This window comes from Felis catus, chromosome E1 (genome assembly GCF_018350175.1).
Source record: "Felis catus isolate Fca126 chromosome E1, F.catus_Fca126_mat1.0, whole genome shotgun sequence".
NCBI classification, from domain to species: Eukaryota; Metazoa; Chordata; class Mammalia; order Carnivora; family Felidae; genus Felis; species Felis catus.
Window position 1 is genome coordinate 1,424,802 of NC_058381.1, and position 13,747 is coordinate 1,438,548.

General features: G+C 60.4%; 2 protein-coding genes across 4 annotated transcripts in view; both read left to right on the forward strand.

Moving 5' to 3' along the window:
• The window catches only part of DHX33 (DEAH-box helicase 33), a 15,817-nt gene extending 10,002 nt beyond the window's left edge, over positions 1-5,815 (forward strand). The window contains exons 11-12 of one of the 3 annotated variants that reach the window (XM_023244563.2): positions 1,238-1,324; positions 1,803-4,275. In XM_023244563.2, coding sequence (XP_023100331.1) covers positions 1,238-1,324; positions 1,803-1,859 — 144 coding nt within the window. In that variant the 3' untranslated portion in view covers positions 1,860-4,275. Of the gene's footprint in view, positions 1-1,237; positions 1,325-1,802; positions 4,276-4,298 lie in introns of those variants that run through there. The other 2 variants (XM_023244562.2, XM_023244564.2) reach the window with 2 other exon arrangements.
• A 3,131-nt stretch (positions 5,816-8,946) lies between these two features.
• Positions 8,947-13,735, forward strand: C1QBP (complement C1q binding protein). The gene is made up of 6 exons (XM_045044493.1): positions 8,947-9,233; positions 10,004-10,154; positions 11,573-11,666; positions 12,815-12,910; positions 13,108-13,230; positions 13,337-13,735. Exons 1-6 carry the CDS (start codon positions 9,029-9,031, stop codon positions 13,484-13,486), a joined length of 819 nt encoding a protein of 272 aa, XP_044900428.1. The 5' UTR covers positions 8,947-9,028; the 3' UTR covers positions 13,487-13,735.
• The last annotated feature ends 12 nt before the right edge of the window (positions 13,736-13,747 follow it).

Here is a 13,747-nt window from a genome sequence, read left to right on the forward strand (position 1 = left end):
GGTTCCCAGACCCCAACAATAGCCTCTCTGGGGCTTTCCTGATACGTGAGGTCACATGTTGCTAACGGATACTCAGAGTAATGCAGGTGAAGCGCAGATGCTCCCCTGGCGGAGCTCCAGGGCCGGGAGCTTGGCGGTGCGGGCGCGGGTGCGGGCGCGCTGCCTCCTAGGGGCCCCCGCAGAGCAGACGCGGAGCTGTTTCCTTTCGCCCTTTTCCATCAAAGCAGAAATCCTGTTGTGTTTCCCTCGCTAGCGAACCCGAGCGCTAACGTGAGCCTTGTCCACGAGCGAGGCGGCATGACGCGCGCCTTCAGAGACGCTCGGGTCCGTCCTTCCATCCCTCAGAGAGACCCGTGTGGTGCCCGTGTGCGCGCCCTGACTCCGTCTGTGTCGGGGCGCGGTCCCTTCTGAACAGCCCCTCTCAGGTCTAGGAGTTGCAGACGTCTTGCTGTGGTCGCCTCAGTTTACGTTTAAGGACAGAAAACGCCGTCCCGTCCTTCCGTCTTGTCACTGCCGTCCTGACGTCGGCCCGTGTCCCACACGACCGTGTGCTTTCGCTTCGGAGCCCCCACGTGCCACACCGTGAGCGCCGCGTCTCCCCGCGGCCCGTGCTCCCTGGTCATCCGCCCGCGGCCGTGGACACGAGCCCCCGCTTCGCCGTCCTGACTCTTGGTCGATGGAGACGGGATCGTGTCTGCGTTACTTCGCCGCGATTCCTCAGCGGACGGCATCCTTGCAGAAGATGATTGGACGTTTGAACTAACTCTTCTGTGTGTCGGCTTTTCTGCCCATTTTTCTGCCAGGTTCTTGGTCATTTTCTGGAGGTGATTTATCCTTTATTGGCTATAGTGATTCGAACACCCCATTCTGGCTTTTTTATGGTGACCTGACATAAGGAGACTTTTTTTCTAAGTTTCGTTTTTGTCAATCATCTCTACACCCAGCGTGGGGCTCAAATGGGGCTCGAGCTCACGACCCCATGAAGGAGAGTCGTGCACTGCACCCACTGAGCCAGCCAGGCGCCCCCACGTGAGGACAGTTTTAGTTTAACTCTGAGGTGTTACTGTTTCCCCTTACGGTTCATGCTTTTTGGTATAAAGTTATTTTCCTGTTTTCCTATACTGTTTTTTGCTGACTGAAGTCCTCCCTCTGAATTCAGCTGTTCTCCGGGTCCTGTTGCGTTTTTCCCTCGGCAGAAGCGTGAGGGTTGTGACGTCTCTCTCTCTCTCCTGTTCAGGATTGGTGCAAAGAGAATTTTGTCAACAGCAAGAACGTGATGCTGGCGGGCGAAGTCCGAGCACAGCTGAGGGACATCTGCCTGAAGGTACCTGTCCTGGCGCCTCTGGGGCTCTAACCTGTCCCTTGTTTCCAGGCGGGAAGTTTCAAATTGCTCGTTGCTAATGGTTACGAGAGAAAGCCTCATCGTAGGGAAATGCAAATAAGGAAGGAAGTAAATATTACCCACAGTTCGACCTATCACCATTTCTGTCTGTTTTCTGCAGCCTTGTTTTTTGTTTTGTTTTTTGTTGTTGTTGTTTTGGTTTTCTGTTTATTTATTTTGAATGGAGGGGCAGAGAGACGGGGAGGGAGGGAATGTCAAGCAGGCTCCACGCTGTCAGCACAGACCCTGATGCAGGGCTCGAACTCACAAACCATGAGATCGTGACCTGAGCCAAAACCGAGAGTCTGACACTTAACAGACTGAGGCACCCAGGCGCCCCTCCGCTCTCATAAACTTTAAAATTATTTTTCAATTCTGAGATTTACTTTTTTGGTGGGAATATCTTTGTTACTTTGTTCAGATTACTTGCTCGTTACCAGTCGATACAGCGCGGAAAACAGTGGCACAGACGGGCTGAAACAACTTCTCCCACATCCTGCCCTTCCAAAGACAGACCAGGGTTAGCAGTCTGGCGTAGATCCTTCCAGTCTTTTCCTGCACACGTATGTTTTTGTGTGTTTGTCTCCCTCACTGTGTGTGCACACGTACACGTACGCACACACACACGGTTTTCTTTTTTAAAGAAACGGTACAAGTTTTGTTTTGCAACTTTTCCCATGGGGTGTCCTTGCACATGCCGTGTGTCTGGGTGTCTTGGTGCCTGTGGACCTCCGTCTCACCGCCCTTTCCGGTGACCTCGTGGCCGTCCGTCGTACGCCCCGCATCGTAGGGAAGCAGGCCCCGCGCGACACTCGCCCAAGTGCTGGTGACCATCTTCCTAGACACATATCCGTGCTTCATGCGCGGAATGAACCTCCGGGTGGAATCTAGGTTGCGAGACACCCGCCGTATCGCCCCCCAAGGTCGTTTTTCAGTGCGGTTGGCACACGCGTTCCGTCATTTTCGGGTTTACAGCAGCGGTGGTGACCGCGTCCCCGCGTCCCACGCATTTTGCCCCTGGGAGGTCGCACCCCCCAAGTGTGCTCTTAGCTTGTGCTCCCCCTCGGAGCCCGTGTGGCTTCCGAGTCCTTTCACGCGCACACCGACGGCTGTAGGACACTCCGCGTCTTCCCGCAGAGGCGAGTGGTTTACGTCGGCTGCTCCCGTGGTCGCTCCCGTGGTCGAGCGGTCACGAACTCCGTGGTGGAAGTCCCTGCCTCTTCCGAGACGGCCCCTCAGTGTAGGCCGTGTCCGCGCGTTTCCAGGGGGCCGCTGTGCCCCCCCGCCCCCGTCCCCAGGCCCGCGTCTGGTGCCATCGCCCGTCGCTGGCAGTTAGGTGATTTCTTGTCGTGATTGCCGTGTTCCGTATCTCACGTGGTTTTCCGGGCCCTCTTGTTCCTGAGCAGTCGTCCTGCCCGGCCGTCCCGTCCCGTGGCTCCCCGGGTTCTCCCTGTCGTCACTGGCGGCGGAGGCGACGCCCTGCTCCTCGTCCTGAACTGAGGGCGCGTCAGCGGCCGGTGGTGCCTCCGCGCCAGGCGTCGGTCGGGGTCCTGGGCTTTGCAAATGGGCCTCACACTCCTCCTCTCAGGGAACAATCCAGAGGGCAGATCTGGCGGCGGTAACGGTGTGGCTGTGGTCTGTGAAGCGCTCACTGAGGCACCGTTCTAAGTCCTTTTCACGCATTTGCTCGTTTGAAGTCCTCATCTCGCCCTGATGAGGTTTTGTGTTATTCCTGTTTTACAAATGATGAACCAGAGCCTAAAGAAGTGAAGGCATTTGCCCCGAATCACAGCCGGTGGGCGCCAGAGCGGGCCGCCTGGAAGGAGAGACCACAGCTAGCTGCAGGACTCGGGGGCTCCCTGGAGGTGGTGACAGCTGACCGTGTCCCCACAGAGGAGAGAAAGAAGGTCTCGTCAGGCGGGGATCAGCAGTTTGCAAAAAACAAACCCCTCGAGCCATCTTTGTTTCAAAGAAAATATTTTTTTAACGTTTGTTTATTTCTGAGACAGAGAGAGACAGAGCATGAGCAGGGGAGGGGTAGAGAGAGGGGGACACACAGAATCGGAAACAGGCTCCAGGCTCCGAGCCGTCAGCACAGAGCCCGACACAGGGCTCGAACTCACAGACCGCGAGATCACGACCTGAGCCGAAGTCAGACGCTTAACCGGCTGAGCCACCCAGGCGACCCACCCCTCGAGCCATCTTAAAGGGACAAGTGGGGATAGAACGGTTTCTGTGGGAGCCTATGGACATAGTCGAGCCCCAGAGGGACAGAAAGGAAGCGGGAAGCAGAGAACGCTGCCAGGAGCCAGGAACGTTCTGGGTGCTCGTCCCCTAGTTGGCCTCTGTCTGTACACCCCTCTTCCCCCTGCTTCCTGCCTTCTGCCTCGGCTCACGGGAGCAGCAGAGCGGACAGATTTCCTGCCCTCCCTGCCCCCCCCATGCCTGGAACACCGGAGCCGGCACTGCAGGGTCAGGCAGGTGTCCACCCGCGGTCTGGTCGACTGCGGCTTGGGGTGTAAGGCGCTGTGACCTTCCCGGGGGCGCATGCAGGTTGACGGAGGCCCAGACTTCCCCTCGGGAGCAGGGGGGGAGGGGCAGGGATCTTCTGGAACCGGTGCCGGGGGGCTGAGTGCAGGAGGCGGGGCCGGAGCCCTGCTCCAGGGAAGGAAGGCGAGTGAGGAAGCCCCTACGCACTGGGGGTGAGAGGGCCAGGCCCCGTCCCCCGGGTCCCCCGGCCCGTCTGAGCGCTGGTGGCCCGTGTGCTTCCCGGTGGCCGCTCTCCTCCGGCCCCGCGGTGTCCCAGGCAGCAGAGGTTGGGGCCTTGCCCGCCAGTGCTCGCTCTGCCGGGCTGGTGTGCGGGCCGCATGTGCGCCTGACCGCGGGCCGGTCTTTCTGTTTCCTCCTCCCGAGACAGATGTCGATGCCCATGGTGTCCTCCCGCGGGGACGTGGAGAGCATCCGCCGCTGCCTGGCCCACAGTCTGTTCATGAGCACCGCCGAGCTGCAGCCCGACGGCACCTACGCGACCACGGACACGCACCAGCCGGTGGCCATCCACCCCTCGTCCGTCCTCTTCCACTGCCGGCCGGCCTGCGTCGTGTACACGGAGCTGCTCTACACCAACAGGTGCTACATGCGGGGCCTGTGCGTGGTGGACGCGGACTGGCTGTACGAGGCCGCCCCCGACTACTTCCGGAGGAAGCTGAGGGCCGCCCGAGACTGAGCCGCGGCGCTCGCGGCCCGCGACCCACCGGGACCGGGGGGCGGGGGGCCCGGGGCTGCCGGCCCCACCGCCAGGAGCTCGAAGCGTGTTTGTCCCAAGCGCTGAGACGGAACCACGGACGTGCGGTGGGAACCTCGGCCCCGCGTTCGGTGGCTGCTCTGTGGCTCTGGGTGACCGCGAGCCTCATTCCTCATCCGCCACGTGGGGTGATCAGAGCGGTGCTGACAGGCTCGGGTTTGGGGAGCGTGGAAGGGGAGTGCCCAGGTCCCCACCTGGCCCACGATGAGCCGTCACGCCCGGCGGACTGCTTTCTCCTGACGGACTTGAGTCCGGAGTCCCCTGGGTCCTGGTGACTGAGAGGACTTTCTGGAAGGGACCCCGGCAGGCCGCCGAGCTCGGCTGTCCTGTCGTCCGTCTGTAACTCCTGTAGAAGCTTGAGGAGGAAATGCCGCGGTCTTGGCTCCTGGGCTCGCCTCCCCTCGTGAGCCTCATCCCCGGGGGTGAGGGGGGACTTGCAGGGTCTCCACAGTCTCCTCCCTGCCCCGTGTCGCGAGAAGGGAAAAGACACCAAAAGTTGCCCTTAGCCGTTTCATTACGGGAAGCGAGTAATCTTTCCCAGATGGTGTTTTGCCCTAAGGAGGCCGAGTTAGCCTTTCTGTCGGGCTTCATCCTACACCGGGATGCGTGGGGTCTCGGTCGTTCCTCGCAGCGGGCCGTGCGGTTTCTGGCGGGGGCCCCCCTGCCCGAGAGACGCTTCAGCGGCCGTGGTGAGTCTGCTCCGGGCCCAGGGGCCCTTCTCCCAGACCGTCCTGCTGGCGCTCTCCGGCCTCACCCGTCCGTCCTCCCGTCCATCCGTGCACCCGTCCGGCCCGGCTTCCGGCACCGGCCGAGCCCGAGCGCCCGCGTGTTGGGTCAGCGGGAGGGCCGTCGGGCACCTGGACGGACTTCCGTTAGAAATAGCGACGTGCGGGCCAGATAGGGTCCCACAGGTCCGAGATGCCCCATTTTACTGAATTGTTAGACTTCTAGTCGGCCTTCCCCTGACCACCTTGTTCTTCACGGTTACTGACTTTCTGACGAGTTTTTCAGAAAAAATTTTAAGTGTATTTTTCTCACTTCTTAATAGAGGCCTGGGATGTTCAGCCTGACTTGGTAAAAGAAAAAAATTGTATTTTTAATAAAACATGAGTCATGTTGGTAAAAAAAAATTGGGAGTGGGTGATTATGTTCCTCAGAATTTGTTCGGCGAATTCGGTCTAGAGTGTTCTCTGGGGCAAGGGAAGCTTAACCTGCAATAATTTAGTCCCGGTGTAAGTACCAGAACACTTCCCAGAAATGTGGATTGTGTTCTGGGCAGGAGTCAGGGGTCAGTAGCTTCCAAAAAGCTTTCATGTTTCCCTACAGAAATACCTTTATCACCGGAGCATTCTGGTAGAGTTTTAATACTGTAGTTTTTTTTTTTATCGGGGTTTTAAAACAGTTAATTTTTTTTTTTTAATTTTTTTTTCCAACGTTTTTTATTTATTTTTTTGGGGACAGAGAGAGACAGAGCATGAACGGGGGAGGGGCAGAGAGAGACGGAGACACAGAATCGGAAACAGGCTCCAGGCTCCGAGCCCTCAGCCCCAGAGCCTGACGCGGGGCTCCAGCTCACGGACCGCGAGATCGCGACCTGGCTGAAGTCGGACGCTTAACCGACTGCGCCACCCAGGCGCCCCAAAACAGTTAATTTTTAATTCTGCTGCTCGGGGATTGAGTCAGATTGGAGAACCGATTCTGACTACATGTTACCACAAAGAAATACACGGCCGTTTACAGGGGACCCAGTGCTTTCTTAAGAAAGTGACACGTCTCACGACGATGTCGCAGATACAGTCGTGAGCTCCCGTTTGCTTGGTAGAACCTCTGAGGGGAGACCCCTCCTCTCCACGCCGTGAGATCTCTGTCTGGACGGGTCGCCAGCTCCCAGAGCAGCTGCACGTAAACGCACGTCCGCCTCCCGGGGTCTCGGGGGAGCAGCGGGCAGGGTGGCCCGGAGTCCCGCCGGGAGGAGCCGCAGACCCGCGGTCCCGGATGACAGCCCGACTGTGCGCGGCCTCTCTGCTGCCCGTGCAGAGTTCCTGCCCTGGGGGGACGCTGGTGACGTGCCGGGGCGCCCCGATCCGCTCACTCCCGCCGTCCGGAACCGCGTGCGTGCGTGTGAGGTGGGGTCCCTTCCGCGTGCGAGGGGACGCCACACCCGTGGGCAAGCAAGGGTTTGGTTAGGGTTTGATTCGAATGTTCCAACTTGCGGGAAAAAACCCAGCTTTGTTCAGGTTTCTGTTGGATTTTCAAGCTTGTCCTCAGCGCGACAGAAACCGCTCGTGTGTGTGATGCTCCCGTTTGCAGGTGCCGAGGACTCTTGGACGTGCTGCGCTGTGTGCGGCTGGTTCTTGGGTCTCCTCTCCCTGCCGCTCAGAATATATGTAACCATTAGTCTCGGGGCGCCTGGGGGGTTCAGTCGGTTGAGCGTCCGACTTCGGCTCAGGTCATGATCTCACGGCTTGCGAGTTCGAGCCCCGCGTCGGGCTCTGGGCTAACAGCTCGGAGCCTGGAGCCTGCTTCGGATTCTGTGTCTCCCTCTCCCTCTGCCCCTCCCCTGCTTGTGTTCTCTCTCTCTGTCTCTCTCTCTCCTTCAAAAATAAATAAACATTAAAAAGAGTTCAGGTGGGGAAAGGGATGCCGTCTGAACACAGGTGGAGATTTATTAGCACTGGTGCACTTGAAGGTGACACATTAAATGTCCACCCCCAGGGTAAATTTTCGTATTCAGGTGAGGGAGGGGGGAGGGAGGGAGTCAGCGAGAGGGCAGAGCTGGGTCCTCCTCGGCACAGACTGCTTTGGTGAGGTCCTCAAGTCGGCATCCTCCCTCCACCTTCCTGCAACATGTGCTACAGGCATAAAGTCTTAGCTCTTTCCCCCTTCCTCGGGGTCAGGGTTCAGGGGACCCGAGTCCAGATCCTGCTCCGTCTAACACGAGTTACAGGCAGAGACTATACGCCAGGAACGGTGGTCACACGGGAAACTTGATCTGGGCAACTCAGAGACGGAGGGGAAGAACCTCCAAAGCCGGGACTCCCCGCGCAGAGATGAGGGGGTTCTTTTCATTTGGGGCCCAGCGAGGGGAGCCTTGTCACTGCAGGTAAAGGGAGGCATGAGGTTGTGCGGGCATAGGGCATAAGCTTGAAAAGCCCAAGCTCCCAGGCGGACACTTTAACATTATAATGAAGGAGAGGACACTTGTGTGTGGGGGGGGGGGGGGGGGGGGTTGGGCACACCCCCAGAGCCGGGATCTTGGGCTCATCTCCAGTGAGGATGTGGGGCCTTGCTTCCTTTGGAAACAGCAGTGGGGTTTACCACGCACTTGTCTCTGAGAAATGACACTATGTTACAGGCTAGTGAGTTTCTGCCTTCTCTTTATTACCTTGAAATCCTCATCTGCTGAGGTTTTTGCATTTCTTTGCGATTCTGACACCACCTAGGAAGTTCTGCTAGAAGCAGCTTGGACAAGTAGGGCTCCGATCACTGAGCCTGGCTGGGCCCCTGAAGCTCTCTTTTTCGGGGACCCTCACTCCCACTCCCAGCTTCCTGGCTCCAGAACAGTGCCAGGCGGGCCATCAGAACTGGGGGCACGCCCGGTGGGGGTATATGCCGGCGGGAGGAGGGGGGGTGGTGCACACCCAAGGTAGAGCGCGTGCGGGAGGTGCACGCTGGGGAAGAGGATGTGCGTGCCAGAGGAGGGGGCTGCACACAAGGGTGCATGCTGGGGAAGGGGGATGCAGGCTGGGGGAAACACGCCAAGGGGGTGGTACACGCTGAGGAAGGGGGGAGACACAGTGGGGTGCATGTGAGGGAGATGCACTCCGAGAGGGGGTGCACTCGGAGGAGGGAGGTGCAGCTCGGGAGGTGCGCGTTGCGGGAGAGGGGTGCACAAGAGGAGGTGCATGCCGGGGAAGGGGGTGCACGCGGGGTGGTATACGCTGGGGAGAGGGGTGCACGGGGCGGGAACGCACGCGAGGGGAGTGCACGCGGGAAGGTGCACGCCGGGGTTGAGGGTGTGCATGCCGGGGGAGGAGAGTGCACGCTGAAGGGGGGGGTGTCGTAGCAATTCAGAGGGCCCGCCCTGGAGCTAAGCGGCCCGCGGGGCGGAGCGGCGGGGCGGGCGGGAAGATCAGGTCCGGGCAGCGGCGCTGACCTCGGGGACCCAGGCCCGCGGGTCGCACCGCAGGCCGCCAGCAGAGGGCGCCGCGCACTGCGCGTCTCGGGCCCGCACTGCGTCGGCGCGGAAGCGCTCCCGGCGGGGGCGGGACTTCCGGCGGCGCGCGGGCGGGGATCTCGGCCGGGGTCGCCCTTCGCACCCGCACGTGTCCGCCGCCGCCGCGATGCTTCCTCTGCTGCGCCGCGTGCCCCGCGCGCTGGGCTCCGCCGTCGCCGGGCTCCGCGCCGCGCCCGTCCCGCCAACCCGGCCGCTGCTGCAGCCCGCGCCCCGGCCGTGCGTGCGGCCTTTCGGGCTGTTCCGAGTGCGCGCCGGCCTCCTGCTCCCCCGCGGGCCCTGCAGCTGCGGCTGCGGCGCGCTGCACACCCAGGGTGAGGCTCGGGGTCGGGGGTCAGGGCTGGGGCGACGGGGGCGTGGGGTCGGGGGTCAGGCGGCGAGAAGTTGGGAGGTAAGGGCTGGGGGGAGTCGCGAGGGGTCGAGGGTCAGGGCTAGGGGGTTAGGGGACGAGGGGGTCGGGGGTGGAGGCTGGGGGACCAGTGGCAAGGGGGTGCGGTGAGGGCCAGGGGGTCAAGGGTCGGGGGTCCCAAGGCCATGGCTCGCGGGGGTCAAAGGTTGAGTACCGAGGGGTCAGGCCGGGCCTGGGCGGTTAGGGCTGGGGGTCGAGGGGCTGGGGTCAGGGCCGGGGACCCACCGGGCGGGGGATGTTCCCCTCCGCTGTGGGTCCTGGGCACCCAGTCCGGAGCATTCCCCCACTGGTGGGTGACCAGCGGGTTGAACCCGTGTTCCTCCCCCCACGGGTGGGGATAGATGTGATTAAACCCTGCGGGCGGCTTTGTCTGAGCCTCCGAGATGGACCGTTGGGGAGCCCGGGGGTCAGGGGTTCCAGGTGTGGTCAAGCCTGGCAATACGTTTTCCTAGAGTCTAGGTCGGCTTCCTGGTGAAGTGTTACCAGCATTTTTACAGATGGGGAAACTGAGGCATCACGGGTGGGAATTGGACCCCGTTTGTAGAGCCTGGTTGGCAGCAGCACAAGTATCAGAAAAGATCCCACCCAGGTCTAGGTTTCCGGCTGCAGTAACCCCAGGTCTCAGGTTGTAGATGGACTGGTTCTTTTTCTGTGTCTTACGGACTCTTACCGTAGGAGACAAAGCTTTCGTCGAGTTCTTGAACGATGAGATTAAGGAGGAGAAGAAGATCCAGAAGCATGGGTCCCTCCCCAAGATGTCTGGGGGCTGGGAGCTGGAAGTGAACGGGACCGAAGCCACGTTAGTGCGGAAAGTGGCTGGAGAAAAGTAAGTGCGGGGGCCTGGGGTCCGGGGAAGCGCCCCCCGAGTGGGCCTGCCCGGTGCTGCGTGCATCGGGACCGCGAGGGAGCCGCCCGGCAGTTGGCAGCCGGAGGCCCGCGGGCCTGGGAGGCCGGCTGTCCTTCCTGCTGAGGCTGGGCGCGCCGACCCCGACTGCCCAGGGCGCTGGCCGCAGCCTGCGCGGGCTCTGGCTGAGGATCGGGGTCCCTGCGCCCTGAACGCAGACCTTGTGCCTCCGCCCAGTTCAGATGTGTGCCCCGCCCCCCCGTTCTCAGTCCACTTTCGTACGTATTGTAAAGGAGGGTTCTGACTCTTGGGTTTTTCTGCCTAGAGGGGGTCCTGTCCCCCAGGGTCAGCGGTGTGCTCTGTGACATCACCAAAACCGTTTTCCCGGGGCGAGTGGAGTCGCAGCCGGTTTGGGGTCGGTCTACATAAGGTTCTCGTGAATAAAGGCATTTCTGTGCCCAGGGGCTCACCGCGGTCAGCGCTCGGGCGGGTCAGACAGGTCTTGTGGCTGAACGTCCAGCCGGCCCTCCTGCAGGAGGGGGCTTCTGCAGCTCCAGGGGGTGGCGGGCAGGGGTGGCGGGTGAGCCATACAGCTTCTGCGGTCCCCTCGCTGCGGTTTCCATTCGGGGCTCCAGGCCTGATTTGTCAGGTGAGGAGGATCCTTGCGCCTTTTAAGTTGTCAGGAACTGGGTGTTTCTGGCCTGGTGTGTGAGTGAAACTTGCACTGCTGGTTTTTTTTGTTTTTTTTGTTTGTTTTTTTTTAAGTATATTTATCTTGAGAGAACAGAGCAGCTGAGCAGGGGAGGGACAGGGAGAGAGGGAGACCAGAATCTGAAGCAGGCTCCAGGCTCTGAGCCCGACCTGGGGCTCAAATTCACGAACCGGACCTTGAGATCATGACCAGAGCAGAAATTGAGTCAGACTATTAACTGACTGAGCCCCCCAGGCTTCTCTTGGTCCTTAGCCTCAGCCTCAGGCCGCTCTGCTCTGCCCCCCCCCCCCCCTTGGGGGTAGCTTTCCCCAGAGGTTTCTCTGCCATCCCAGCTCTTTCTCAGTCACTGCCACCAGAGGGCGCCCGGGGCAAGAGCAGGGTGGGCGGAGGCCCTGGGGAGATAACTAGTGGGTGTGGCCCTGGGGCCCACACAGGACTGGATCTGGTGGAGATAAAGTGGGGCTGGTCGGGGCCCATTAGTGTGACTTCCAGCAGCTGACGCGTAGGGGGCACAGTCACGGCTGCTAAGTCCATTTTGGGGCCAGAGCCACCCGGCTGTTACAGTCGAGTCCGTGGCATCAGAGACATTGTTTCCATCGGCATTTTTAACTGTAGCACAGCTCGGCACTTTACTCATCTAAATACCGAGTGAAAACAGCCCTTCCTGAGGTTTCTCTCGCCTCTGTAGGATCACGGTGACGTTCAACATTAACAACAGCATCCCACCAACGTTTGCTGGGGAGGAGGAGCCCTCCCAGGGGCAGAAGGCGGAAGAACAGGAGGTGAGCAGGGTGCACGGTCACCCGCTGGGATCTGAGTGCTGACAGGTCATTCCAGGGCCTCGGAGAAGGAACGTGTTCTTTTCTGATTCCTCCGCTGCGGGAAGGGAGGTGCAGGGAGGCAGGGGGCCTCTGTCCTCGGGGCTCTCCTCCTGGAGCAGCGCTCTCCGGCTGTAGCACCAGCACCGGGAGGCCCCTTTCCTTCCCAGAACTCAGGAAGCTGCCCCCCACCCCCATAGGCTTACAGGGTGGCCTGTGTGCTCTTAACGGGAAGAAACGAGCCTCTTTTAAGCCTTCTTACGATCGGGAGATGTTTGCGGTGTTTCCGAGCGAGGAATGTTCTGACGTGTCACAGGCTGGCGGTAAACACCAGCCACTGATCAGGGTAGCAAAGCTGGGGTGTCAGAGATTGGGACACCTAACACTTTGGCACACGGCCCCTCTTGGCCGGACCCGGATGTGCCCGGTCCTCAAACATCTTAAGAGGCCGTGTGCCTGGCTAGGAGCCGGCCAGTGTGAGGGTCACAGGGTCCCCAGACTTCCTGACTAAGCAGGTGTTGGACTCGTCTCATGACCAAGCACAGATTACGCCGCCCCCCCCCCCCCCCCCCCCCCCCGTGTGCTTCTGTCTCAGCCACCCCGACTGCAATCCCCTGGTATCGGACGGCTCCCCGTCCAGTACAGAGGAAGACCCCGAAATGTCAGCAGGAAGGAGAGAGATCGCGGGGGTCTGGGCCAGCTTTGCAGCCTGAGGATGGAAAACCGAGCCCTGGGGGAGGAGGTGAATTAACTTAGCTGGGGCCGTAATTCAGATTTAATTCTAAGCGTGGCAAGTTCTGTGAACAAGTAAGACACTGACAGGTGCGAAGCCGCGCCAGCTGTGTGACCCCCTGCCCTCGAAGACCTCGTTTAGAAGTCCAGAAAGGACCGACTCAGGAACAGGGTAGCCCGGTCTCCCCAATGAGCGGGCACGTGGCCTCAATGCCGTTAGCATTCCAGGCTGTTCACTTATGGGCACTAGCGCGTATCGTCTGAAAGCGCCGACTGCCACCCCAGCCGTGGTCATCAGGGCCCTGCAGGGTGAGCTCTTTGGTCCGGGCACCCGCCCCCCTGCCGGCACGGCACGCGCTGACTTGTTCTCGCTTCCCCAGCCCGAACTGACGTCCACTCCCAATTTCGTGGTGGAGGTTATAAAGAACGGTGGCAAGAAGGCCCTGGTTCTGGACTGTCACTATCCGGAAGACGAGGTGTGTAGGGTGGCATGCCCGCCCCCCTGGGGACGGGGAGGGCCTCCAGGGACCTTCCTGGGCCCGTTCAGGGGCCAGCAGAGCAGGGGAGGACGTGGGGGGTGAGGGCGGGTTAAAATCTGGTGACTCCCAAGCTGTTAATGGTCTGGTTTGTCCCAGAAGCCCCTTCACTTTCCCCAAATCCCGTGTCCTTCCAGGTGGGGCAGGAAGAGGAGGACGAGAGTGACATCTTCGCCATCAGAGAAGTGAGCTTTCAGTCGGTTGGCGAGTCTGAGTGGAAGGACACGAACTACACGCTCAACACGGACTCCCTGGACTGGGTGAGCCCCCGGGAAGCTGGGCGCGCCCTGGGCCCCGCGGGGCGAGCGTCCCGGTCCGGGGAGGGACACGCGGCATCTTGGTAGCAAGTGGCGTTTCTGTCTCCAGGCCTTATACGACCACCTGATGGACTTCCTGGCCGACCGGGGGGTGGACAACACTTTCGCCGATGAGCTGGTGGAGCTCAGCACGGCCCTGGAGCACCGGGAGTACATCACTTTTCTCGAAGACCTGAAGGGGTTCGTCAAGAGCCAGTAGGCCAGACCAGAGCAGACGTTGAACGCCTCGCGTTGACGGCAGGCTTTGGCCAGGGGACAGGCCCACTCTGGAGCTAGACACGCGTGCTTGGAGACGGTTTTCGTGCTGATATCATGGAAAATAATTCAGATTTAAATTATTTCTGCTGCCCTCTTATTTACTGTTCGTTGACTCCTCCTCTAGGCTCAGTCGCTCCTGGAATTTTGTATAACAGAATGACGGACAATAAAATTGGTTTCGCTCCCCTGAGGTGTCCCGTCT